The sequence below is a fragment of the Lichenostomus cassidix genome, chromosome 8, assembly GCF_008360975.1.
Source record: "Lichenostomus cassidix isolate B80296 chromosome 8, HeHo_3.0, whole genome shotgun sequence".
Classification (NCBI taxonomy): Eukaryota; Metazoa; Chordata; class Aves; order Passeriformes; family Meliphagidae; genus Lichenostomus; species Lichenostomus cassidix.
Window position 1 is genome coordinate 25,172,529 of NC_139489.1, and position 25,001 is coordinate 25,197,529.

General features: G+C 45.1%; 1 protein-coding gene across 6 annotated transcripts; it reads left to right on the top strand.

Annotated features, from left to right (window-relative positions):
- Positions 1 to 120: 120 nt before the first annotated feature.
- KLHL20 (kelch like family member 20) lies at positions 121 to 24,865 on the top strand. Of its 6 annotated transcripts, none has more exons than XM_085068534.1 (13): positions 121 to 270; positions 2,181 to 2,241; positions 8,819 to 9,392; positions 13,562 to 13,720; positions 14,786 to 14,880; positions 16,054 to 16,169; positions 16,996 to 17,179; positions 18,250 to 18,393; positions 18,607 to 18,740; positions 19,295 to 19,503; positions 20,627 to 20,733; positions 21,827 to 21,907; positions 24,622 to 24,865. In XM_085068534.1, the coding sequence occupies exons 2-13, from the start codon at positions 2,219 to 2,221 to the stop codon at positions 24,668 to 24,670; spliced, it is 1,875 nt and encodes a 624-aa protein (XP_084924660.1). In that variant the 5' UTR covers positions 121 to 270; positions 2,181 to 2,218; the 3' UTR covers positions 24,671 to 24,865. The 6 variants fall into 6 exon arrangements, with proteins under 6 accessions (XP_084924660.1, XP_084924663.1, XP_084924664.1 ...); XM_085068537.1 differs by lacking the exon at positions 24,622 to 24,865 and adding an exon at positions 21,992 to 24,261; XM_085068538.1 differs by lacking the exon at positions 121 to 270 and adding an exon at positions 3,925 to 4,065.
- The last annotated feature ends 136 nt before the right edge of the window (positions 24,866 to 25,001 follow it).

A 25,001-nucleotide genomic window follows, 5' to 3' on the forward strand; every position in this document is an offset into this window, starting at 1 on the left:
CTCGCTGCGACACGGCCGCAGCCCCGGGACACCGCTCGGCGGCGGGGAGCTCGGCGGGTGAGGCACCGCGCCTGGCGGCGAGCGCAGCGGCGCTCCGGCCCGGGCGGGCCGGGCCGTGCTGCGGCGGGCGGGGGGCGGCTCCGGGGGCGGAAGGGGCGGGCGCGGCTCGGCGGCGGTTGGCGGGGGCCGGGCCGCTTCCTGCGGCTGAGGACGCGCTCGAGCGGCGCTGCGGGACCGCGGCTCGGCGGCGGCGACGACCCCGCGCCCGGCGTGAGTGAGGCGGCTCGGCGGGCCGGGGCTGGGCCCGGGGCTTGGCCGGCCGGGGGGCGCGGGGCGGGCCGGGGAGCGCTGTCCTGCCGGGCACCGCCGCGGCCTGGGCCCTCCGCTGCCGGGCGGGCTGGGGCGGCGTGGGCTCCGCCGCTCGGCTCGGCTGGGCTCGGGGCGGCCCTGGGGCCGGGCCCGGCGCGGGGGGATCGCTGCCCGTCCCGCAGGAGCTGCCGCCGGCCCGGCCGAGTGGTGCCGCGGGCTGCGGGGCCAGGCTGTGCTGGCAGAGCGTCCCTCAGCCTGTTGCTGCCCCCGGACAGCGCGCAGCGCCGCGGCTTAATGGCTTTATTTCTCGTGTGTGAGCGTGTGTGCGCTTCCCCCCTCCCGGCTTTTAACGTGGGTTTAAGGGGATTAAATCTGATGCAATCGGGGGGCTAAGAATAGCCTTGTCCGCGTTGCCCGGCATGTGCGGAGCGCTGCGAGGGGCTGCTCCGTGCTGCCGGCGCACGGCCGTGCCGCGGGACAGCGGCGTTCCGCACCGGGATGGGCAGGGATGGGCAGGGATGCGCTGCTTCCCGGGAGAGCCTGGGCAGCCCGAGCTCGGGGGGAATTGGTATGCGATGCCCTAACCGGCAGGAATTGCCTTGCTTTATTTGCTGTGAACCTGAGTAATTTGCAAGTGTGGCAGACAGCAAGTCTGAGCTTATTCTTCATTAGCTGGCGAAGTGCTCTGTTTGTGTGTCTGGGATAATGCTCCTAGAGAGTGTTGCATGTAAAATAAGGTTCTTCTTCACGTAGCCGAATAGAGCTATAACCGTTCTGCAGCTTATTTTAATTGTGCCAAAAATATTTTGCTTATTGTTGTATGCAGGGCTGCAATCTGACAGTCTCAGTCTTCCAAAAATGATCTTATTCTTCCTAAATTTAATTTTTTCTCTTTTAAATGCTACTTGTGTTTATTTTAAGGTTTAATTCATTCTCATTCTGTTATTGCTTTTCCCATAGTTCAGTGGTTTTCCGTTTCTCTTTTCATTTCTGGATGGGTAGAAGCCTGTGACTATCAGTGTAGAAGCAGAGCACCTTTCTCTTTTTATAGTGGTTTTTTTTTGACAAAAAGTTAGGCTTATGGTTTGAATAATAATTGAATTAAATGTATTCCTAAGTGATTAGCCATCAAAAATGAAATTGGGGCAAGCGATGCCCTTGTAAAAAGGGTTAATTTACATTAGAATTAGAAGTTAGGGGGTTGAATATGAAAGGCCTGTGCAGTTTGCAATTGTTACTGCTCTCAGAAAATGAATATTTGGATTGGAAGTGTAGTGAGCATCAGGCAGCATCGTTAATCTTTGCAGATGTAGTAGCATTATTAGCATCCCTCTTACCTCTGGGGCACAGTTATCTTCAATTTCCAGACACAAGTTTTATCTTCTATCAAATTCTGGCTCTGCAGTGTAGCTGGTGAGCAGCACTGTGCTGTTTATTAGGTGCCAGCCTGCCTTAAATCTCTGCTAAATGTGTGAGGGAGAGATACCTCCTGGCTCTGAGCAGGGAGTGAGAGTGAGCACCCTGTAACTTCAGATATTTCCTTTGGTAGAATAGTTTTGAGGATTCAGGGAGGCAGGCAGTTTGCTGACTTCATAATGTGTGTGTGTTCCATTCGGTAAGGAATCTTTGTGCAGCTGTGGTGAAAATATTTTTAATGTTGATGATGTTTTCTTGTGCTTTATCCTCTGCAATCCAGCTGTTGTTAATCTGGGCTGTGAATTTATAACTGGATAAGAGCTTGAAGGCATATTAGTACGTGGTTGTGGTCAGCGCTGCCCTCTTGGAGGGAGACTGAAGAGGGGAAAGAAGGTTCTTTTGCTTCAGAAATCACCCTTTCTTTCTCTCCTTTTTTTTTTTATCTTTTGGATCAGGTTTTGAAGCTTAGGGTGAAGGTTTCTCTTCACGGTGCATGGACGGAAAGCCAATGCGCAGGTAAGACACAAAAACAGTTGTTCTTCTTTTCCCTAAATGGGATAAATCACATGAGTTGGTTTTGTACGTGCCTGGACCGTAAAATGTGGTGTGGTTTTGGATTTTTTTTAAAAAAAGCCTGGCTACAGGGAATTGGGAAATAAATCATTCTGCTTTAGTCCTTTCTTAAATGTATTTAGTTTTCAGTATTTACAAGACTAGATGTCTTCCTGAAAGAGTATGGAAGACAAGTTACTGTAATTCTCCATCCTCTTTTCCACTTCCTTCATATTTTCTGTCATATTTAAAATTCCAGTATTTAATTACTTAGGTATTCAAATTGTGTAAAATAAACTGCCTGGGAAAAAATTTAAAGTTGATTTCCAAGGGGCATTATTTTTCCCTTAATGAAAGGAGTTTGATGGGGTGAGGTCTTGGTGAAAAGGAGATTTCCTTTTCTAATTATGGATGCCAGCTGCTTCAGTTCTAACGAGCTGGAGATGCAGCTGAAGTCTAATTCAGGGGAGCTCTTGCTGTGGTTGTGTCAAAAACATTCTCCCTCATATAGAGAAAAAGTTGTCACAGTAATTTAGCATGATGACAGGTTTGCAAACAGGGTTTCCTGCTAGTTCTTGTTGATTTTCTCTGTTTGATGGCAATCCCACCAAAGTTTAGCAGTGGATACACTTCTGTATGTGACACAGGCTGTGTGGAAACAAAGTTGCCTGTAGTTCTTCACCTCTAAATGAATTGAAGAGAACTCATGCAGCTTGCTTAGTCTGTTTGTGCTATTTGGGATATTGAAAGGAGGAAAACTTTATTATGGGTAATTTTGTAAACACTCATTTAAGAGAAGGCAAGGCTTTTAATCATAGATGAATATATAGAGCATTTTTAGCTACAGAAACCATTATCCGGGGCTCTGTGTAAGGAGGCAAGAAGTAAATAGTCACTTAAAACGTTGAAGAATGGCATGATGTTGTTTTAATTAAATACACTTCTCAAGCACAGCAAAAAGGCCTGTGCCACTGCTGCAGCTCAGTAATGAGTAAACCTGGACATGATAGGGGCATCACTGAGCCTGGGTATTGTTCAGCATTTTTGCCAAGATAAGAAATGTGGTTTGGACAATGAGGAGCTGCATGTGACTTTTACAGTGAATTCCTTTTCCTCCAAGATGGATTAAATAGCAGACGAGCTCTCTTTCATCGTAGTCTTCTTCAGTGGAGATTGTGGGTTTATGTTGGTAAAGATTTAAACAGCTTTTCAGGTTCATATGTTGGCCTCCGTTTATCAAGATATTTTTGCAAAATGACATAAAATTGGTGACTAGGTTGGCTTCTGTTCTTGCTTCTCCCTGTTTTTCTTGTTCCTGAAGGGGAAGTTGAGGTTCTGAACTCATTTCCATGCCTGCTGTTTTCTGCATGTCACATTGAGACAGAGAATTCACGTGCTGGAGTCCATGTGTCTGTTCGTGGCCTTGGATTTGCTGTTGTGGAAGTTCTGCCAGTCAGACAGTTTTTATTTTAATCGTGGGCAGAAGCACAGGGCTGAAGAAGTAGAGGTTTTTTGTTATTGCTGCAGCCTGGCCTGACAAGCACATCTCTGCTGTGAGCTGTGGACTTCTTGAATACACTTGCCTGTTTTAAGGGCCTCTGTGTGGGTTGTTAAAATTTCTGTTTGTTCTTCTATTGCCTGTCTTAGCAGAAAATGATAAGAGGTTCCTGATTGGATTTTGGACACAGATCTTCCTGTGAGCTCCAGCTAAGCAGACAGCAGAGCACTTTCTTTTATCCCTTTACTCAGGGCTCTGAAGGCAATTTAACACCCCACATGAAGGTTTTGGTAGGTCCTGCACGAAGAAGGGAGTGGGGCTTGGCCAGCAGTGGGTTAATAAACACTGTGAGATGGTGTCAAAGTGTATAGCCTTCAGAGGGGAGGAGGTATAGCGTGAACAGACAAGGAATTCCAGCTATTCCTGTCAAGATTATAGTAGGGAAAATGCATTGCTGCTGCAAACAGGATTTACCCTGCATTAGGAATGAAGGGATGGTTGGGGCAGGCTGTCCTTGCTCACTCTCAGGGAGAAGCAAGAGAATGTGGTTTTGCTGAAGGGAAAAACAAGGCAGCAGAGACCTCTCAGTGAAGGGCATGGTGCCACAGCACCCAGACAAGGAGAGCAGAGCAGATCTGGTGGCCAGGGCCAGTCAGGAGTCCTGCACTCCTCAGGTAGGTCTGCAGGGGTGAGGAAGGAAGCAGGGAAGTCAGTTCAACAGCTCAGAATCAGTGGGTGCAGTCAGGTGCAGATTAACACAGCTCAGGCATGAGAGCTTGAGCAGCTCCCAGACATACTGGGGAAGCTCTCCCAGTTCTTTCTCACCCAGCTTTTCCTGGCAGCCTTTTCCCAGCTTACAGCAGTGCTGTGTCAGAGCAGGCTTGAGCAGCCAGCCCCCGCTGGAGGAAGGAGGTTTGGGATCTTGATTGTGCCCTCAGGAAATAATCCAGCCACTTGGACGTAGCTCTTGCCTAAAAGAAACTACAAGTGCTCAGAGACATTTTGGATGACTCCGGTAATGATCTCCTCTTTCAGAATATGGGCATCTTCACGGGTGAAACTGAGTTTTCTGGGCTTGGTCAATGAAAATCAAACTAAACAATGTAAATAGGGACAAATACACCAGATCCTTGCTGTTTTCCCTTTGTGTAACCTAAAATAATATTTCAGTCAGGTTTATTTGCTTGTTTCCATAACTCAGCTTTATTGAGAAAGTTTATTGAAACCTTGCTTGCTAGGCAAGAAAATGAATCAGTGGTATTTTTTCTTAATAACCAGACTTGTAGCTAACTTAATTCCTAGAGTACTGAGTGCCACAGTAAAGCATTTCCATTTACTTGATTGGCATGTTGTGGTGGTGACTTCTGTTGCCCAAGGCTGGGCCAAATCAATGGTCCTTGTTCTTGCAGTTTTATAATGCGTATAGGAAATACTTTTATATTTCAAATCAAGGCACTGACAGAAATCACTACCAATTTGGTTTGTTATTTTTATTTGCTACTATAATCTCTTGCTACTGAAATCCACTCCAGCGTTGTATGATTTTTAGATTTCAGCTGATGTTTTTAGCCTGATATTTGTGTTTCATAAGCATTAGGTCAGCCTGTTGTTTTCTGCTGAACCGTGTTAAAGCCTGTTTGTAATCTCGTACTGAAACATACATTATCTTCAACAAAAAAAAGCAGATTTGAAAGTTAAAGTGCCCTGTGACACAATGGGAGAGAATTTTCCTTAGGTGTGTGTTATTAGGTATTTTTTTGAACTTTGGGAGGAGCTGCTGAAAGGATGGATGTCTCATGGATGCTCCTGTTAATGAATGAAGTTTTGGGCACTGGCATAGCAGAATAAAATGGAGGCAGAGCAGCCTGTTTATTTAGCTGACTTTGTGTTGCAGGCTGCCTGTGTTCCCATTTGTACTTCTCAGCAGTGTGCTACAAAAACTGATCCTTTGTCAGCCCTTTCTTAATCCCATTGTATTTGCTGATTTCCCCAGCCCTGCATTTTGATGGAAGCTAATCCTGGAATATCTGCATAGCTGGGTGTGAGTGTTTTATCCACACACACACATTTCCTCTGGATCCTCAGCCCTCCTTAATCACCCCGGGTATTCAGGAGCAGCTCTGAGCTCTGTGTGGGGGGAGGCAGCTCCCCTGCCATGTGAGAATCAAGTGCTGCCTTCTGTCTTTCACACCTCTAAGCTACTGACTCATCATTTCATTCTCTGTGCATATATATGCATAATGCACACATAATGCAGGGGAATTATGATCCTCGTGGAGACACAAGGATCAGATGTGTCCTTTAAATTCACACTTCTGTGCCTGTGTGTAGCAGCAGCCCACCGAGCTTCACATCAAGCATCTGGGTTGATCCAGCATGGAAATTCCTGAGCCAATTGATCACTGTCTTCTGCATCACCCAGAGATAAGTTATGGGTGAATCAGGAATGCTCGTTTGGTTTGTTACTCTTTTTTCCATCCATTCAGTCTTCTTTAATCATTAACCAGCACTTTCTCTCCAGGAGGAAGGAGGCTGGGTACAATGCAGGCTCTCAGATAAATGCTGATGGGAACAAAGCAGGAATGACTCCAGTTCTTGCTAACCAGACTCCTTTTCAGTGAGTAAAAGATGTGTTCAGCAGGGCCTCATTTGGGCAGAAAAATCCTATTCTGTCCTGCCTACGGAGGTGTAGGGCTACGGCCTAAATCTGGCCAAGTAATCCTGTGGCATAAGATGGTACTTCCCATTGCTCTGTGTTGTCAGGGAGTCTTGGGTGGTGGGATTGGCAGGAATATTGTGTATTTTTTGTGGCAGCATAGCCTTAATCTAGTCTGTCTGTGCTTGGAACCTGTGCCAGTCTAAAAAGCATTTTGAGATCTGCTTTAGGGCAGTTTTTAGTGGGAAATGTCTTTGAGGAAGATCTACAGGTGTGACAGAGGGGTTGTGCTTTCTGGAAGGATGGCCGGTCCTGGATGTGCATCATCTCTCATGAAGTGCAGTTATGTGAAATGGGTTTTCATTTGAAGAATGCTTCTTCTGTGCTTTGACTGGCATCCCAGTTAAGACAAACTGTCCAGAATTGTAGTAGCCTCTGTCTTAAAAGAGCTCTAATTGTGTTCTGTTTTTTCTTCCAAGAGTTGGTTTGACATAGTTCAAAACCCTTAATGCACAATAAAATCCACTTAACTTGCTTAGCAAGAGCCAAACTCTACAGTGGAATGTTTGTCACCACCTTTCTCCATCATTTGGTAGAGGGATTAAATTACTTACCTTCTGGCCTTGGCTGTTAAGGTCTGTGAAAATAAGCCAATTAGGTAAATTAATCTTCAGCCAAGGTTTCTTGGGGTTTTTGTAGGGGTACCGTTAAATTTGGTTTGTGTGTGTTGCTGCGAGGGTAGCTTAGTTTATGCATTGCTCGTGAGGAACTTGGCAGAGCTTTGAGAATGATTGTCAAACCCCCCCAAGGTGAATTTGGATTGTGAGGGACAGGAGTGGATGGAGGACAGTGAGAGGCAGTGTAACAGCAGGAGGATTTGTCAGAGGTGTCAGGAAAGCAGAACCATGATGGATCTAAAAAGGATGAAGTAGGGATAAAAACCCAAGGTGTTTAAGGTGCAGAGACTGAGCAGGAGCAAGCAGCAAAACCCAGAGGGGAGCCCCAGCTGGATCTGTGTAACCAAGATAGGAGGAAGAAGTAATGGTATAAAACATCTGAATATGATGATCAAGGAGAGGGTGTGGAGGAATGGGAAAACAGGCTAAGATGCAAATGAATAATTTGAGCTGCTGCAAAGAAACTGGTTTCCCAGTGCTTAGAAAGTGCATTTGACATAATAATGAGGGGAAAAGATGTGAGGTTCTTTTTTTTAAATTCTTTCATTCAAGCCTGCTGCAAATTACATTGAGCCAAGCCAAGCCTGGGGTTTTTTTAACTCTTAATATGAACAGAGTAAGGTAGTGACAGCTAACAAATGCCTGTGCACCAGAGAAACTGGTAGTAGACAGCATGTTTTACGTCTTTCAGTAGATCTCCAATGACCATAAACTGTCAATACTCTCATACTTTGTTTGCTATGCTTTAATTGCTTTAAGTGATGGTTTTCCTTTGATGTGGGAAGAGGCAGCAGTTTCCTGATTTTTTAATTGCATGTGGAACTGGGAAGATACTATGCTTTTCCTCTGTGTGCCAGTAACTTCGTTTAAGTATTCTTAAGGGATTCCTCATCTCAAAAGTTACCATGCTGACTCTATTTTCTTCTTTTTTTGGTAGGTCAATAGTCATGGATACTTGGATTGTTTTAGCTTTTTCCTGTTAGGCTTGATTTGGTTTTGTTTGCCTTCTGCAGTCCTTAGTCTGTCACTCTTCGGGAAGATTAACTTTCTTTTGACATGTGTCAGAGAAGGTGGATTGAGTCAGGACTCAGAAATAATGAAGAGATGATGATTAAATGGGTATCCTGTGAACCTGAAAGATGCTCATGGTAGTGTGCAGGCCATCTTGAGCTCCTGAAGTCTGTGTGGCAGTTTAGTGTGTTCAGACATTACAGTGATGAGCAACCCCATTAAAAACATTGATAGAGGAACAGAGGAGTTTGGTTAAATCGTGGAGCTGGAATTCCTTGCAGTGGAAATCCATCCTCCAGCTCTGTCAGAGAAAACTCCAGCGCTTGACAGCGGGCAAGTCAGCTAATCTGTGCTTTGAGTCACTCTGTGAAATGGGGATAATGTGCCTTTACCACACGAGGCTACGGTGAGGTTCAGCTCATAAATATGTATGTCTAGCTGGATATTACAGCCGTGTGTCATGGAAAGCGTATAAAAATAGCAATAAATAGAAGCCTGCTGCAAGTTGGCATTTGTTTACTTCTAAGCCAGCTTTGGTTGGAGATGGATTCCTCTTTCATGTGGTCACGTGCTTGTTTTCCCGTCCCAGCACGGACTCACGGGCACTGCCGGTGCTCGGTGCGAGCCGCGGAGCTTTGGAGCGTGGCTGGCCGTGGGTTCCCCAACCATGGTGCTGTATTTTTATCTCCTGCGCTGCAGGTGTGCCAGCACTCGCCCAGGAGAGACCGGAATGGACGTGACAAGCCGCTGCACCCTCGGAGATCCCAACAAGCTGCCCGAAGGGGTGCCGCAGCCTGCGCGCATGCCCTACATCTCCGACAAGCACCCCCGGCAGACCCTGGAGGTCATCAACCTGCTGCGGAAGCACCGGGAGCTCTGCGATGTTGTGCTGGTAGTGGGGGCCAAGAAGATCTACGCCCACAGGGTGATCCTGTCGGCCTGCAGCCCCTACTTCCGAGCCATGTTCACCGGGGAGCTGGCGGAGTCGCGGCAGACGGAAGTCGTGATCAGGGACATCGATGAGCGGGCCATGGAGCTGCTCATTGACTTTGCCTACACCTCGCAGATCACTGTGGAAGAGGGGAACGTCCAGACCTTGTTGCCAGCTGCTTGCCTTCTCCAGCTGGCCGAGATCCAGGAGGCCTGCTGTGAGTTCCTCAAGAGACAGTTGGACCCTTCCAATTGCCTGGGCATCCGGGCTTTTGCTGACACTCACTCGTGCCGTGAACTGCTGAGGATTGCTGACAAATTCACACAGCACAACTTCCAGGAGGTAAGGAGCTGGTGTGCTGGAGTCATGGGATAAAGTCTTGTCAACATGGCCTGTGAGAGCTTTGAGTAACTCTCATTTTGTACTTCTTTCCAAATCCTGCCTTTACACCTGCTCTGTGCCCTCATAGTGATGGGTGCCAGATGTTAAGTAGGGAAGAAAGGGGAAAGAGGTACTGGGTGTGTTGTACTGGTGGTTTGTGTATGACCCACAGCATTTCTTCCCTGAGAGATGTGTGGTGAGTGCGAGGTGGGAGGCAAGGTCGTGGGTGCAGTTGGATTTGGCACTGAATCTGTTGTGCCTGCACGATGGTATGACAGTCAGCTCCTCTGTCAGAAAAATTCTGGATTCTACATGGTTGGAGGGGAGGCAGGTGTTAAAAGTAAGGACAACACATCAGTAGAGCCCAAAGAAATTGGTGTTGAGCTTTGGGACTAGAGAAGTGGGTGTTTGGGGAAGCATAAGGCTGCCTCAGGGGAGTCTTCAAATCCCTTGTTGTAGCAGAACTAGGGTTTTGCATCTATTATTCAGCAGAAGTTGTCTGAAAATAATTCAGATGTGTAATATTGTAGCTGACCTTTATAAACTCAAATCTCTCATCCTTTGTTAATTCTGCCTAGATGATTTTTGGGGGAAAAAAAATGCCAGCAGCTGGTTCAGGGAAGGATCAGCATAATTAAGGATTCTGTGAGCAATAGTCAGAGAAAAGTGGGTCTTTACTGAAATATTACACCCAAATGCAGAAAGGAGTCTAATGCTTTTTAAGTAGTGTCTTTCCTAAGCCCTGGTTGGAAGGGCAGGAATTTGTATTTTGGAAGCAGGTGCTGTGTAGGAGCTGTGTGGGAGCATGCTCAGCGTGGTCTTCTGCTAGAGAGATTCTTTTCTTGCCTCTTGCAGAAACTGCACTCTGCTCTCCCTTGGAACAGGTAGCCTACTGCAGAGAAATCTCCTCTTCCCACCAGCTTCACAGGGAGATCCTTTCCAAAGAGAGGAACTCCAGGAACTCCTGGTGCTAATTTAGTTTCCGCAGAGAAGCAGCAGTATGGAAGTGCTGTGAGTGATGGCAGCTTGTCTCTTTTTTTTGCTTCTGAGATGCAAGAAGCAGATTGGAATTGTATTTATTTCAGTAAGGTAGTAGGTAAGAAAAATCTGAGCAGAAGCTGCGCAACAGAACATGACTGTTGGACAAAGTGAAGACAATTCTTGGTATCTGACTGTGGACACAACATCAGTTTACTCCAAAAGCTGCAATTAAATATATCTTTTCTAACCAAATGGAATTTGCTGTTTAAGATGAGTTTGTTTTTTGTAGAACTTGGTGGTTTCCCAAACCCCTACATTTTAGCTGGCCACTTCATGTGCTCTGTGCTTGCTCTGCACTTCTTTTCTTCTGGGCTTTTTTTTTTGGGAGCAAGATGCTATCCAGATGGTTGTTTATTTTCAGTGCTTGGTCGTTTTACTGGTTATTAGATCTTGTTATTGCATGAGTAGGGCATGCTTACAAGCCTCTAAATAACATTTTAACAGCTTAACAGTTTTGTTTTAAAATGTTTTAGCATTAATACATGCAGCTGGCTGTTAAGAGCTGCTTGCTATGGGCTTCTTTTCTTTTGCAGTCCCTTGAAGACAGCTTTCTGTCTTCTTTATCCCTGTTAAAGCACATGAAGGCAAAAGAGAACACTTTTCCTCGAAGATGATGCAAATTATAATTGACCTAACTTAATCACTGCCTCTGGAAAACAGAGGCTTAGATTAGAGCACCATTTCTTTGGCCTGGGTGGCTTTTGGTGTCCATTTCAGTGTCCCAGGAGTTTTGCAGCTCTTCATCCTTAATAATCACTTCTTTAGCTCCCACTGTTTCCCTGCAGACAATGTCAGTGGTGCTGCTCGTTGGGATTGTATTCCATTCTGGCAGTATTTTCCATCTGGAGGGTGGACTGGTGATCCCTGGTGGTAGCCAGGGACTTGTCCATTTAATCATCCTCCACTGTGGAGGTTGAGAACTCATAAAAATTTGCCTTCCTGCATGGTCATCATTCCTCCAAGCTGGCAGAAAGGAACGTGAGCTGGGAATTTCCAGGATGGCAGTGTGAAATATTAAGCACTAGGCACCAGGCCAACCCATGCAGTTACTTTGAATGCAGTTAGAATTGCTTCATGTCCTCTGCTGTGCTAACCTCAACTTGTATTAATTTTTATGTGTATTGCTGCATTACATCATTAACTTCTTGGTAAAATGCTTTTCCAATTTTTCCATTCCTCCCAATTTAATTTGTTGCCTAAAACCCCTAGTGGATCTTGTGTGTGTGATGTGAAATGGTTCTATTAACAACTCCACTGTACAAAAACAGCCTTTGTATTTTTATTTATTTTGTCTCTTGACATTTTTGTGAAGGGAAAAATTATATTTATGGGTGGACAACTTGTGCTTTTATCAACAGACAAAAATTGCACTCCATATTGTGTAGTCTGACATTAATTCTCTCTGTTTGTGAAAGCACTGATGTACAGGAATGCTGCAGAGGAAATGAAATCCGCCCAGTTCTTGTCCACTAAGCAAGTCAGTCAAATAGATCATTAATATTAGTCAGGTAATTATGATGTGTGCCCTGATAATTAAGCCAAAGCGTTTTAAATAATGATTTGTTTTACTATGCAAACTAACGAGTTGCATAGTAGTAATAATTTAGTTTAAAGAAGTGCTTCCAGTACTTTGGATTTTGTGAGGCCATCAATGCCACTGGGTGTCCTGAGGGTCAAAGGGAGAGGCTGGATGAGCATCTTTAGCTCAGGAATTTCCACAGCTGCTGTTTTCAGACTCTGAAGCTGCATTTACAAACTGTCAGAGTCAAGTTTACACATAAGCTTGGCTTTCTAGAGGGAGGGAAACTATGGAAAAAAGCTGATAAAGATCTTTAATGACCAACCCAGTTCCTACTTGAAGGCTGAAGCAGTGTGTGGCCCAACCTTGTTGCAGCCACTGCTGTCCCTGAAAGCCCAGGGATCCCAAGAACCAAGTCTGGTAACTGGTCTCATTGTCTGCTGCGTTCTTTTTTGACAACATTTTCTGTTGTCAGTTACTTGACAATCTCTGCATATTTGTTCAGTGCCCTTAAATAACTTCTTCAGGTAATTAAAAGGACTGCACAGCTGACTGCTGTTGAGATGATCGTGTCAAAGAGTGTTTTTCTTTAATTTATGCAGCAAATTCTGAAATAAGTCACGGAATTCTAATGTGGTTGCAGATGATAAGGACAAGCCAACATTTTCTGTCCCTGAACCTTTTGGAAATTGCAGGCTACAGACTGAGGATGCTTGTGGAGAAGGCAAGCTGGCAGTTATCAGTCAGGCTGTTTCTGCAGTTTTAATTTTGATTCTTGCAGCTTTTCTATCTACCTGGTGTCTGTGCAGGAGCCATGGAGGTGTGTGAGCTCCCAGGGCAGCCTGACTGACACACGCTATGTGAACAGTCCTTCTGCAGTAGCCAAGGCCTCCTGAGAAACTTGGTTGCTATCTTGGATGCTGAAGGAATTAATGTGTTTGTCAGTGGCTTGACTTTCACAAGAGATCAGTCCTTAGGGGCTCTGGAGGCTCTGATTCCCTCTTTAGTGCATCTCGACTACTGCATACTTCATGTGTATATTTAGAGCAAATGAAAGAGGCAGGATCAGATGAGTCTCCTGAAATATTTTCTGTTCTACCACAAATCAGGCTTTCCATTTTTTCTGCAATGCCTCTGGTACCTTGCTTGAGACTCTTATTTTTGTGCTCTGTTTTGGCTTCCTTGTGAATCTCTCTGCTCCGGTGCTGCTTTGTAGTCACGTATTTATCGCAGTTTTATTTCTGCTTTATCTATTAGACACGGCAAACGAGGAAACTGATTTTAAAGAAAGGCTTTGTTTTTCCTGAATTTTGAAACCTGTTCAATGTCTTCTGTGGCTTAACCCTTTGAAAGTGTTAAAGGGTGTAAAATTCCCTGTCACTTGCATCCCCATCCAGAGGTGACTTGTGGTGTTGTTGCATTCTGCTCTGTGCAGTAAACCCTTCACGTGTGTTGGTGTTGGTACTGATGGCCATTTGGCTTTTTGCTGGGTCAGTCCACGAAGTGCTGGAGTGGTGAATGGCTCTGGTGCTTTGCTTTTACTTTTCTTTTTTCTCTCTTCCTTTCCCAGGTGATGGAGAGTGAGGAGTTCATGCTGCTTCCTGCCAACCAGCTCATAGACATCATATCGAGTGACGAGTTAAACGTGCGCAGCGAAGAGCAGGTGTTCAACGCCGTCATGGCCTGGGTGAAGTACAGCATTCAGGAGAGGAGACCCCAGCTGCCACAGGTAATCCTGGCCACAGGAACATTGCAGGCTGCTTTATCCAGGGGGAGAGGAATGAGGGATGGTAGGGTGGTGCCACTGCAGTTCTGAATGGTGTAAAGCCACCAAAATTCTCTCTGACTTCCAACTGTGTTAGGTGGCTTGCACTGTCCCTTCATCTAGGCTGGGACATGCACTGGCCAGAGCCTTCATTAGGGGCTTTGTTAGATTGTCCCCAGGTAGGGCTTGCCAAACAAGCTCACTCCAGCAGTCTGTCCAGACAAACCTGCCTGCACTGCTTTGAGAATCGTATCAAAACCACAGTGGAGAAGAAAAGGCCTGTCTTGCTTTGCAGTGCTTCTTTAAGCTCTGCTGCTTGATTTGTGCCTCAGCCCTCATGGTGTTACAGTGGAGCTTGTCAGAATGGTTTTGCTGGAATGTGATGCTTCATCTAAGCCAAGGCATTTCACAGAGCAGAAACCATTCTGACAAAGCTGTCAGCCCAAAGCCTCTGAAGTCTCAGGCAGGCTGATCAAAAGAGGTGAGTGTCTGCCTGCCTCGGTGTTTCTGCTTTGGAAAGAGACATTAAACGCAACTTTATTTACTGGAAAGCTTTTTGAAAATGGTTTTAAATAAACAAAGCAAACTGGAAAAACCTGCTCTTCTCAAGGCATCTTTTAATGCTTTTATAACTGTTTGCCTCTGTCTATATGTGCTCAGGCCTTCAAATTCTAAACCTTTGTGATAGACATGTTTTTTCTTACTATTCATTTACTCTGCAGTACCACTGAGGTTTAGCAGAGCTAAATGATTGATAAAACCACTAATGAAATTAGTGTTCAGGCAGATGTCTTGACATCTGTGATTTTTTTAAAGGTTTTCAACTGTGACCTTGTTTTCACCTGTTAATAGATCCAGTGGATTGTCCCCTTTCAAAGACCGATTTTCTGCTGGGTGTCTAAACTGGGATATTTAAAAGGCAAATATGCTGTGAGACAAGCTGCATTTAACTAAAATTCTGTTGTTTTGGCTTTTTGCATCTCTGTGGATACCTGTGGTTCACCATTGGTGTTCTGGTTGGTATTTTAGGTCCTGCAGCATGTTCGTTTGCCCCTGCTGAGTCCCAAGTTCCTTGTGGGTACAGTGGGTTCTGATCCACTCATTAAGAGCGATGAGGAGTGCAGGTAAATCTCAGCCATTTATGGAGTTGGATTATGTTGTTCTCTGAAACTGTGCTCATGTGTCACTGGTAAATGGGTGATGCCTCACAATTTCGTCTTTGGAGGCTGGGAAGATAAGAGAAGCAAGAAAAAGTGTTTTCTAGTGGTGTGCCCTAGAAGTGGTTTTGTTCTTTCAAGTTTTCCGTGAAATAGCAAACTCTGAGTGTGCAGTTTGACTGTTGGTAAAAGACCTTTCAGTGTATTGATTTTCATTTTGCCTTTTTCCCCCTCTAGTCATGGCCTTTTATTACAGCTTAACTCTTGCATGGCTTTCATGATGATCTCAGTGGGATCTAAAGTAGTTTTTCTACATAGAATGTCTGCACTTTGATAACTGCATTGGACTCTGGGATTAGAGTCTGCCCTTTCCCACAAGGATAATGCAGAGAAGTTGTCATTTCCTCCTCATATGATACGAGTCTCACCTTTCTGGTTCTACGGAGTTCTGCATCATCCACAAAGCACATGATTTATCTTGTGCATATTGTAAAGAAGTTCAGGGCATAGGCTAAGTTGTTCTTTTCTTGAATAAATATTCATACTGGGGGAAATCCACATTTGTAGAGGGAAGGAGGACTTTTTTGTTCTTTTTTGTTTTATTCAAGGGTTTGGAATATTAGGATTAGTCCAGGTGGAAAGTCATGAATGGATGGACAGTGTGAGCTGGCCAGAGCTGATGGAAAAATATTCATCAGAAGGGTACTATCTCCATCTATTGGTCATGTGTGTACTATGTATTTGTGTGCTTTCCAACTCCTGTTCTGTTCCGAGGCAAAACCACTCACTGTTAAGTTCTAGCTTGAGGCAGACTGGGTTTTTAATTTCTGCACAGTAAGCCTGACAGATCTCTTGTCATAGCTTTTTTACCAGTCTTTTTATAGCAGGCTATATATATTATTAAGTCTGGCCAAGTACTGGTACTGTATTGCTGCTGTCACTGTGTCAGTGGCTTGTAAACAGCTGATGAGTATTTAGGTGACAGTGCGCATTTAACCGGAGCTGTTCATGCTGTTCTCGTGTGACTTGTGAATACCCCAGGTGCATGACCAGTGCTGGCTGCTCTTCCCATCAGATCTGATTGGCCCCTTCTCCTGAGACTGAGCTTCGGGGGGGTTAATATTTTCCTGTCTTGCACAGGGATCTGGTGGATGAAGCCAAAAACTACCTGCTGCTGCCCCAAGAGCGGCCGCTGATGCAGGGACCGCGAACGAGGCCACGCAAACCCATCCGCTGTGGAGAGGTGCTCTTTGCAGGTGTGTATCTCTGCAGCTGTGTGTGTGGTGTCTGCAGGAGGTGGTGGAGGGTCTAGAGGGGCCCTATGAGGAGGGACTGAGATCATTTGCTTTGGTCTTTTTGATCATTTGATCATTTTCCCTGGAGGAGAGACTGAGAGAGGAGAACTCGTCACAGTTTACAGCTTCCTCAAGAGGGGAAGAGGAGGGGCTGGCACTGATCCTGGCTCTCTGGTAACCAGCAATAGAAGCTGAGGGAATGGCCTGAAGCTAGGTCAGGGGAGGCTTAAGTTGGATATTAGGAGAAGGTTTTTCACCCAGAGCACAGTCTGGCACTGACTCCCAGGGCAGTGGTCACAGCACCAAGCCTCACAGAGCTCAAGAAGCATTTGACAGTCTGAGGCATATGGTGGGATTCTAGGGGCTTTCCTGTGCAGGGCCAGGAGTTGGACTTCGATCCTTCCAATTCAGGATATTCTGATTCTATGTATGTTTCCTGCTGGCTTGGGCCAGGAGACTCCAGGCAGGATTTTCTGGTGGCGGTGTTCCCATAAAGCTGATCTTCATGACCTATTTCTGCTGTGACCTGTGCTTTAATATTTGGGGGTTTGAGTTAACTTACACTTTCTTATTTGCCCGGTTTCTTTGGTGCTGTGAATGCCACAGTATTTCCAAACTTTAGTTAATGCTCTTGAAAAATCACATTCCGTTTTCTAATTACAAACCCCAGAAGGAGTGACTTAGAGACGGGTTAAGGCTGGCAGAGTCCAAAGGGGTGCCAGGAGCACATGCAGTTTATGAGCTCAGTGGGTGTTTTTGTGACCCTGGGTTTTGTGTCTGGCTGCAGTGGGAGGCTGGTGCAGTGGGGATGCGATTTCCAGCGTGGAGCGCTACGACCCCCAGACCAACGAGTGGAGGATGGTGGCTTCCATGAGCAAGAGGCGCTGTGGCGTTGGGGTCAGCGTCCTGGATGACCTCCTCTATGCTGTGGGAGGCCACGATGGCTCCTCTTATCTTAACAGTGTGGAAAGGTAGGTCTTCATTAGGCCCCTGTGCAGAATTTTGCCGCTGAATGTTTAAACCTGGGTGCAGCCTCTTCAGAATGAGTTCATTTTGCCAAGTGTGTTCTCATTTCCTGCTGCCTTGCACACCCCTGGTGCAAAACACTTTGTGTCACGTTATCCCCAGCTCACTGGGACTAGCCAGAGCCTCTTGTAAAAGAAAGGAATCTCTAGGAGATGAGTCTGGGTGTAATTGTTGGGAGGAGTGGTGATCCTGGTTAACCTTTGCAATTATGGATTTTATTGTTGTTGAGGAAGGTGAGGTTACAGTGAGCATTTCTTAGATGCAGAGGGAAAGATCCTGGAATTTTATTGGGAAGTGGCAACAAGAGAATTAAGAAACTTCGACAGAAGAAGGAAAATAGGTCAGTTTTAGCCTGTGAAAGATAAAAGTCAAACAAGTTTTACCAAGCTTCCTGTTTCTGGGAGCTGCACAGGGCAATTCCCATGCCTGAAAGCCACATGACTGAAGCTCTCCTACTACGCTAAATCTTGGCCCTGTAACAAATCCAATGAACTACACAAATATTTCCTCCTACCTCCCACCCTTTCTTCCCACCTATCTTCTTGCACACTCCCAACTTCCCAAATCATGATATTAGCCTTATATCTCCCACATCCTCACTTCCTTGCTATGCACTATATTTCTTTGTCTCTGGATTCCCAAGTCCATCTGGTTCCTTCATATTTTATCTGGAAGTGTGGGTCCCAGTACTGGCTGTGTGAGCTGCAGGGAACAGAGCAGAGTAACTCTGGCTGCTGCTCTTTGCTGCAAGTTACCACACGCTAGCCAGTCTCTCTCAGGAACCTGAACCTTTGATCTTCAGCTTGAATCATCCCAACCTGCAGTTTGAACATCCCTGGAATAACATGTACTGGATGCATTATATCACTTCAAGGCTTTTATCCAACTTACAAAGAGCTGTGTTGCAGTTGAAGCTCAAGATAGGCAAGTTTCACAGCCTCAGTAGCTCCTAAGCATGGGAGAGTCTGAAGCAGACCAAGGGAGGTAATTTGTCCTGTTTGGTGTGTTTTTCCAGGTATGATCCAAAGACCAACCAGTGGAGCAGTGATGTGGCTCCTACCAGCACCTGCAGGACCAGTGTTGGAGTAGCAGTTCTTGGAGGTTACCTCTATGCTGTGGGTGGCCAGGATGGTGTCTCTTGTCTCAACATTGTGGAAAGGTACTTTTTAATTACAAAAAGAAAAAAAAAAAAAGGACACAGGGAGAAAGAGGGTTTCTTAGAAGGTGCAGTTCATGCAGATAAGTGGGAGAGAAGATAGGAACTGTACAAATCTTACAGGGATTTTTGTTTGGAGAGAATAAAGTCAGTCTTTGTGCCCCTTTGTGAAGATGTCAGTACTTCAGTAAGCTCTGGTGTTTGTTCTTTTGCCAGGTATGATCCCAAAGAAAACAAATGGACTCGCGTGGCTTCCATGAGCACCAGGCGCCTGGGAGTGGCAGTGGCTGTGCTGGGAGGCTTTCTCTATGCTGTGGGAGGCTCTGATGGAACATCCCCTCTCAATACTGGTAGGCCTTTTGCTGTCTCTTAATCCCAGCCAGTGCTTGTCCTGGCCCTGGGAGCCCTTCATGTCCCCAGATGGCAGCTGAATAACTTAGTGATCAGTTTGAGGGGCTTTTTTCTTCTTCAAGTTCTAATTTGCCATACAGTAAGTCACTCTCCAGGCTTATGAGCCCCTGTTACCTGGCTATGTGTCATATTTTTACTTTCTCAGTACTCCATTTGGCAGTGTGTCCTGAATACAAGGCTTTGATCATTTGCACAGCAGTTGCAAGCACAACTTTTTTTAAGATTTAATTCCTGCAGCAGTCCTTTTCTGCTTTAGGAGGAAGATGCCAAAGGTAAAAGTGTTGCAGGTCAGTTTGTAGCATTTCTAGCTGGCTCTTGAGTGAAGATGGAGTGTGATAGATTGTGTGGGGCTGGAGATAGGAGGGAGACTACTAAGAGTTCATTGGAAGAAAAGAGAGAACAAACAGGTTCATGGCATTTTTAATGTGTGGAAATCAGTCCAAAAGTGCTGCCCCCACTACCTGTTGTCCAAAGACCTCCCTTTCACCCACAGTGGAACGCTACAACCCCCAGGAGAACCGCTGGCACACGATTGCCCCCATGGGCACGAGGAGGAAGCACCTGGGCTGTGCTGTGTACCAGGACATGATCTACGCCGTGGGAGGCAGGGATGACACCACAGAGCTCAGCAGTGCCGAGAGGTACAACCCACGCACCAACCAGTGGTCTCCCGTGGTGGCCATGACGTCCCGGCGGAGCGGAGTGAGTGCGGCTTGGTGGGCTTGTCTGTGCCACGTGTCACCGTGTGGGGACAGCACAGGGCAGGGTGTCATTGTCAGTTTGGTGGGGAGAGCACAGGGTGGAGTGTGAGCCTCCTGTGAGGCTCTTCCTGCTTTCTCCATGTCTTTACCTCTTTTCTGTGAGGGAAAAAGTTTGCAAAAAGCTCTCTAGCAAGACTAGAGAATGAACAAGTAGTCAAATCATGCCACAGACAGCTGTTTTGGATGGGGAAATGGAGTAATTTGAGGGTGTTTTAAAATATTTTTGATCCCTTATATGCAGTCAGTTAAGCTTGAAGCAGAGGTTTTAGGTGACGTAGCCATACTTGTTATGAGATACCATTAAAGAACGCTATCAGAATTAGTACCTGGATCTCTGGATGAATTAGGAGGTGAAAACACCCATTTGCCCAGAGGAAAAAGCTGAGAAACTGGGTAAGCATGTGTTTAGATTCATATTTCCAGCAGACTCTCATTGCCTTGAGGTGTGTGGGAACAGGGCTCCTGGGCTTTTGCTTAGGCTGTTGCCTCTCCTCACCAAATCCTGTGAGTGACAGCGTGTTCCCATCAACTGCTGATCATGGTGCTTTCTTGTGAACAACAGATTACTGCAGTGTTTTCAGTAGTCATCATGTTTGGGCAGAGGCAAATGGTATGAATATTTATTGTTGGATATTGGATTATATAGTAAAGAGGGGATTAGGTCTATCTCTGTGTTAGTGTTTTACTGTCTGGTGGAGCAAGTATGAATCACAGTTTGAGCAACTACTGGTTTTGGAAGCAAAAACCACATATTTATTTCTGTTCTCTGAGCACACAGGTATGCTGTCCAACACTGTCCACTTTAGTTACAGATTAGACATTGACTTTTTATCTGCTTTTTCTTTGAGAGATTATCTCTTCTGAGATACATATTTAACTTTCCATGTCTCATTTTTTAGGGTATTTTATTTGTGCCATGCCCTAAAGAGAAAAACCCCAGCCCTTTCCTGCAGACTGCCTTTCACCAAACATGGTTATTAAATCCTTTTATTAACATTTTCATTTTAACCCTTCTTTTCAGGACATCCCAGCTAAGTAGCTGCTCTCTGATGGTTGTTTTGCAGGTTGGCCTGGCCGTGGTGAATGGACAGCTGATGGCAGTGGGGGGATTTGATGGCACAACGTACCTGAAGACCATTGAGGTGTTTGATCCCGATGCTAACACGTGGAGGTAATTGGAGTCTGTGAGACAATCAAATAGTGAAATCCAGCTGGGAGCTGTCCCAGGCAAATTAGGTTCTCTGTACCATAACAGAGTGTGTTAGAGTCAGGACAACATTCACGTTGTGGCTTGTTGCCTTGCATGAAAGTGTAAGAAAGAATCACAATCAGATTTTGAAAAAATCCCAGTATGCCCTTTCTGTTCATTTTGGGCTGAGTCTCTCCTGCTTCCCAATAAAACTGAGCTTGGCCTTATCAGAAGGAGCTCACAGCCACCAGGTAGAATTCAGCCTGTTCACTTCTTGCTTTCAAGCTGAGGCAGTGATTTCTGAATCCTTTTGGAGGAGCGGAAACACTCCAAGCATATGATGTTATTCCCCTTTAAATCAGAAAGATTCAGCCACTGGAAGAATGTCCAAGCTGAGACAATTAATATGAAATTACTGATCCAAAATATGTACTGAGCAGAAAAGAAAGAGGAGAAATAGCCTTTCTGATCACAGCTATACTTGAAAACAATTGCTTGTATATTTATTCCCAAATCTAACTTGCTTCTCCCATTTCTGCCAGCAGACTCCAGTGGCTCAGAGTGGGATATGCAGCTGGAGTCTGTAGAGATCTGATATCCATGTGAAATGTAGACACCATTTCAGTAAACAGATGGTGCTTGGGATGTGTTGTATCTTGGTAGGATCAGCTGAATGTAGGGGTATAGAAATATAAATTAAATTAGTTGAATTGTGAAGACTAAGCCTAGTCCTGTGTTACCCAAAACGTAGCTTATGGTCAGCTACAAAGCTTTTTTCTGTCTTGCACATTACCAGACAGGGAGAAGCAAGTATTTATTTGACTAACAGAACTTTGGTGTCAAAACAAGCAGCAATTTCTGTTCTGAGAGAGAAAGGCATGAGCAAATAGAGCTGTTTGCTTTTGAAGTGTGTAAGGGTACTACACAACTTCATGGCCCACTTTAAGCAGACATTAATGATGGTCTAACTGTGCTCACGTGGGCTGGTTCAGTCTTTCCCACGGCAGCTCCCAAGGGCTGGTGTCCCCACGAAGGATGCCATCCAGCGTGTGACCCTGGCGTGTTGTCTCTGCAGGTTGTACGGCGGGATGAACTACCGGCGGCTGGGCGGCGGCGTGGGGGTTATCAAAATGACACACTGTGAATCCCATATATGGTAAGCTTCCAGAGGGAGGGAGTCCCCTGGCTTCTCATTCCTAGAAAAACTGAAGAGACTTGTTGACACTGGACCTCTTTGCAGCTCTAGTATGCACGGTCTAGATCCGATGTAACTCTTTGCCGGTTAACTGTTTCTATGGAATTATAAGAATGAATTCTGTGGGAGTGTGCCCAGCGGGAGATCATGTTGTCAGACTCCAGGGAACCACTGGACAGAAGTAGAAGTGTTGCCTATGTCCGTATTTTTTCTAAATAGTTCTACGTTTTTTGAATAAACCAAACTGTAACAGTTATTGTAGCGTAAAGGATGCTGATGTAGAGCCTACACTCTGTACTGGGAGTCTGGCCACGAGGAGGGATTCCTGCTTTCTCTCCTGCTGTGGGAGCAGTGGATGTGGCAGCTGTTTGGTGGGCGAAAAAGTGATACAGAAAACATTGCTTTTGCCTTATTTACAGAGAGCTTCAAAAAAAAGTACTTGACCTGCAAGGTGCCACCTTTGCACAGAAGGTTTTCTGTGCACAGAGTATATTTATTTTTTCATTTGATTTGTATCATGTATTTCATTTGTATTGGTCACAGCAATGATTCCAGCTTTTTATATACATCTCTCTGTGTGCATATACATATGTATTATTATTATATATATGTGTATATGTGTGATTTGCATTTCGACCAGCTGGTGGTTTGGGCAGGGCTGTGTCCTGCCAGCTGTTGTGGTTCCAACCCTTGTGGTATCATTTGGGGTCTCTTAGAGGACAAGAGAGCTGTGAGGATCTTTTCAGAACTGGAACTCTCATCTCTCAGCTGAATCAGTGAAGTGCCCAAAAAGGGTGAGAGGAAAAGGATTTCAAATGATGCCTTTTTACAGTGCAAAAGTTCAGCTTCTGTCTCTCTTCTCCCCTGTATGTGAACCTATGCTGGTTTGAAGGTAAACCAGCAGGAGGAATTAACCCCCACAAAAATACACTGCGAGAGATTTCAAGTTGGAATTACAATTTAATAGAAAGATTACAATAAATGCAATGAATACAGGAAGACTAGCTTAAAACCAACAAAGTCAGAGTACAACCTGACACTCTGTTGGTCAGGGTTGTGGCTATAGTCTGATTAAACAGTGCTTGCAGTCCCTTTGGACTGATGGGTATGGTCTTGTCAAAAGTGCTGGTTGTGTGGAAAGGTCTGGTCCTTCTCTGGATGTGCAGTGGTGGTGGTTGTGTCCAAGTCCCCAGACCCTCAGATTCTACACCTTCAATGTCCAGGAAGGAATGTTCAGTCCCTCCCCCGGGGTGGGGAGTTTTACAATGGAATGATGTAATCGTCTGAATCATAGGATATTTTGGGGAGTCCTTGATGGCCCCCTTGGCAGAGATGATCCCCCTTAGGCTGGGTGTAGTTGTCAGGTGAAGACAGAACACTGCTGGTACAAATGACTTACCATGAACAGTTCATCAGCAAAAATGGAGATGGGTGTGGAATATGTAGTTTGGCTCCACCCAAACTGGTACTCTTCCTCCTGTAACCACAACAGAACCTAAAACCAACTGGTTGTTGCTCACTTCTAAAAGCTTTTCTCCTCCTGTTGCCTGCTTGATGTCACCCTGAAGCAGGCTGGAGGTATCATCTGCTAATTCTGACATCCACTTCTTGTGTTCTTGCTGGATGAGCAGATCCAAACCCAGCTCCTTCCTGCTGAAAAAAGCTTAGACCAGCCTCACCTCAGCTGCCCTCTTGTCTGTCTGTAAAATTCCTGACCATGATGAGATGGTGCCCTCTCTTTGAGTGATTTTTGTGCACTTTGCCTGTGTATGTTTAGAGCAGGGAAAGGTGTGAGGCTCATCAAAGAGTTTGGGTAGGAAGGGCTGTTTGCTGGCACTGTAACTGTGGAGGCACCCAGAGGTGGGGGAGAGGAGGGAAGAACTCAAGACTCAACAGTTGTGTTTGTACTGTAATTTCTATTGGGTATGGAAGAATGACCTTTTGCACTTGATCTAACTGTGGACCTTACTAAAACTGATTTTAAAAAAGAGGACTGTAAATTCTTGAGATGAAAAAGGCAGTGCTGACATCTTAAGTTCTTTAACTTCACAGTTTGATTTCATGTAACTCAGACTTTAATGTGCTTGAATATAGTAAAAAATACACTACAGTCATAAATGGGACATTAAAACTTTTTTAAAAGCCTCTTTCCCCCTAAAGGTTGGTATTATTGTGTTTACATATGAAGATCATTTTGCACCTTTACAAGGAAAACAAGTATTCTGTAAACAAATGTTTACATGTATCATTTATGCTTTTTTCTAGCATGAGTAACTTGTATAAATAGTGCTATCTTAATAAATTTCTTCTATGCTCTTCTTGGTTTGTTCCTTTGGGTGAAAACAGTGTGGGGAGAGTGTTTTTCTATGGTTTATGTGGACAAAGATGCTAGAGGTTTTCTTCCAGATAAGACCAAAGGGCTTAAAACTCTGCTGTTTATTGTTAACCTTCTTCACATCACTCAGAACCAGCTTTTTCTGGAAGGAAGCATCTGTGCTATCTGGCTAAATCTTATCTCTGCTCACTTAACTGCATTTATCAAGGAGGGCAACACAAGGAAGAGGTTAAAACTAAATATTTTAGAGATTATTTATGCAAATTTGTTGGAAAGAGCTGAGCATTAGATTTAAAACTAAGCCCTGAGTGTAACAGTCCTGTTTTCAAATCAAATACAGGTGCCAGTTATTTCCAGACCTTGTACTCGTTTGTGCAGTGCTCTCCTGACTCCAGATAGCAAACCTTGAGATACTCCAAAAAAAGGAAACTAAAAGACCAGAAGTGATAGTTTAAATAGCTGCTGAGCTGCAGAGACCTTCAGAAGATTACTTAGCTGCCTCTACTAGGGTAAGAATCACCACAGAATGCAACCTTAACATGCAAAAATAATTCACCTTCAACTAGTAAACAATCTGAAACAAAGTGCATGTTTCTTTGTCTAATTCTGGGAATAGGTTAGGAACTAGGCATGCAGTTATGTCATGTTAGGCAGCTTTACACTGGGGAGTAAAAGGAAACTTGCATCCTTATTTAGAAGAAGGCCATAGCACAAATCAGC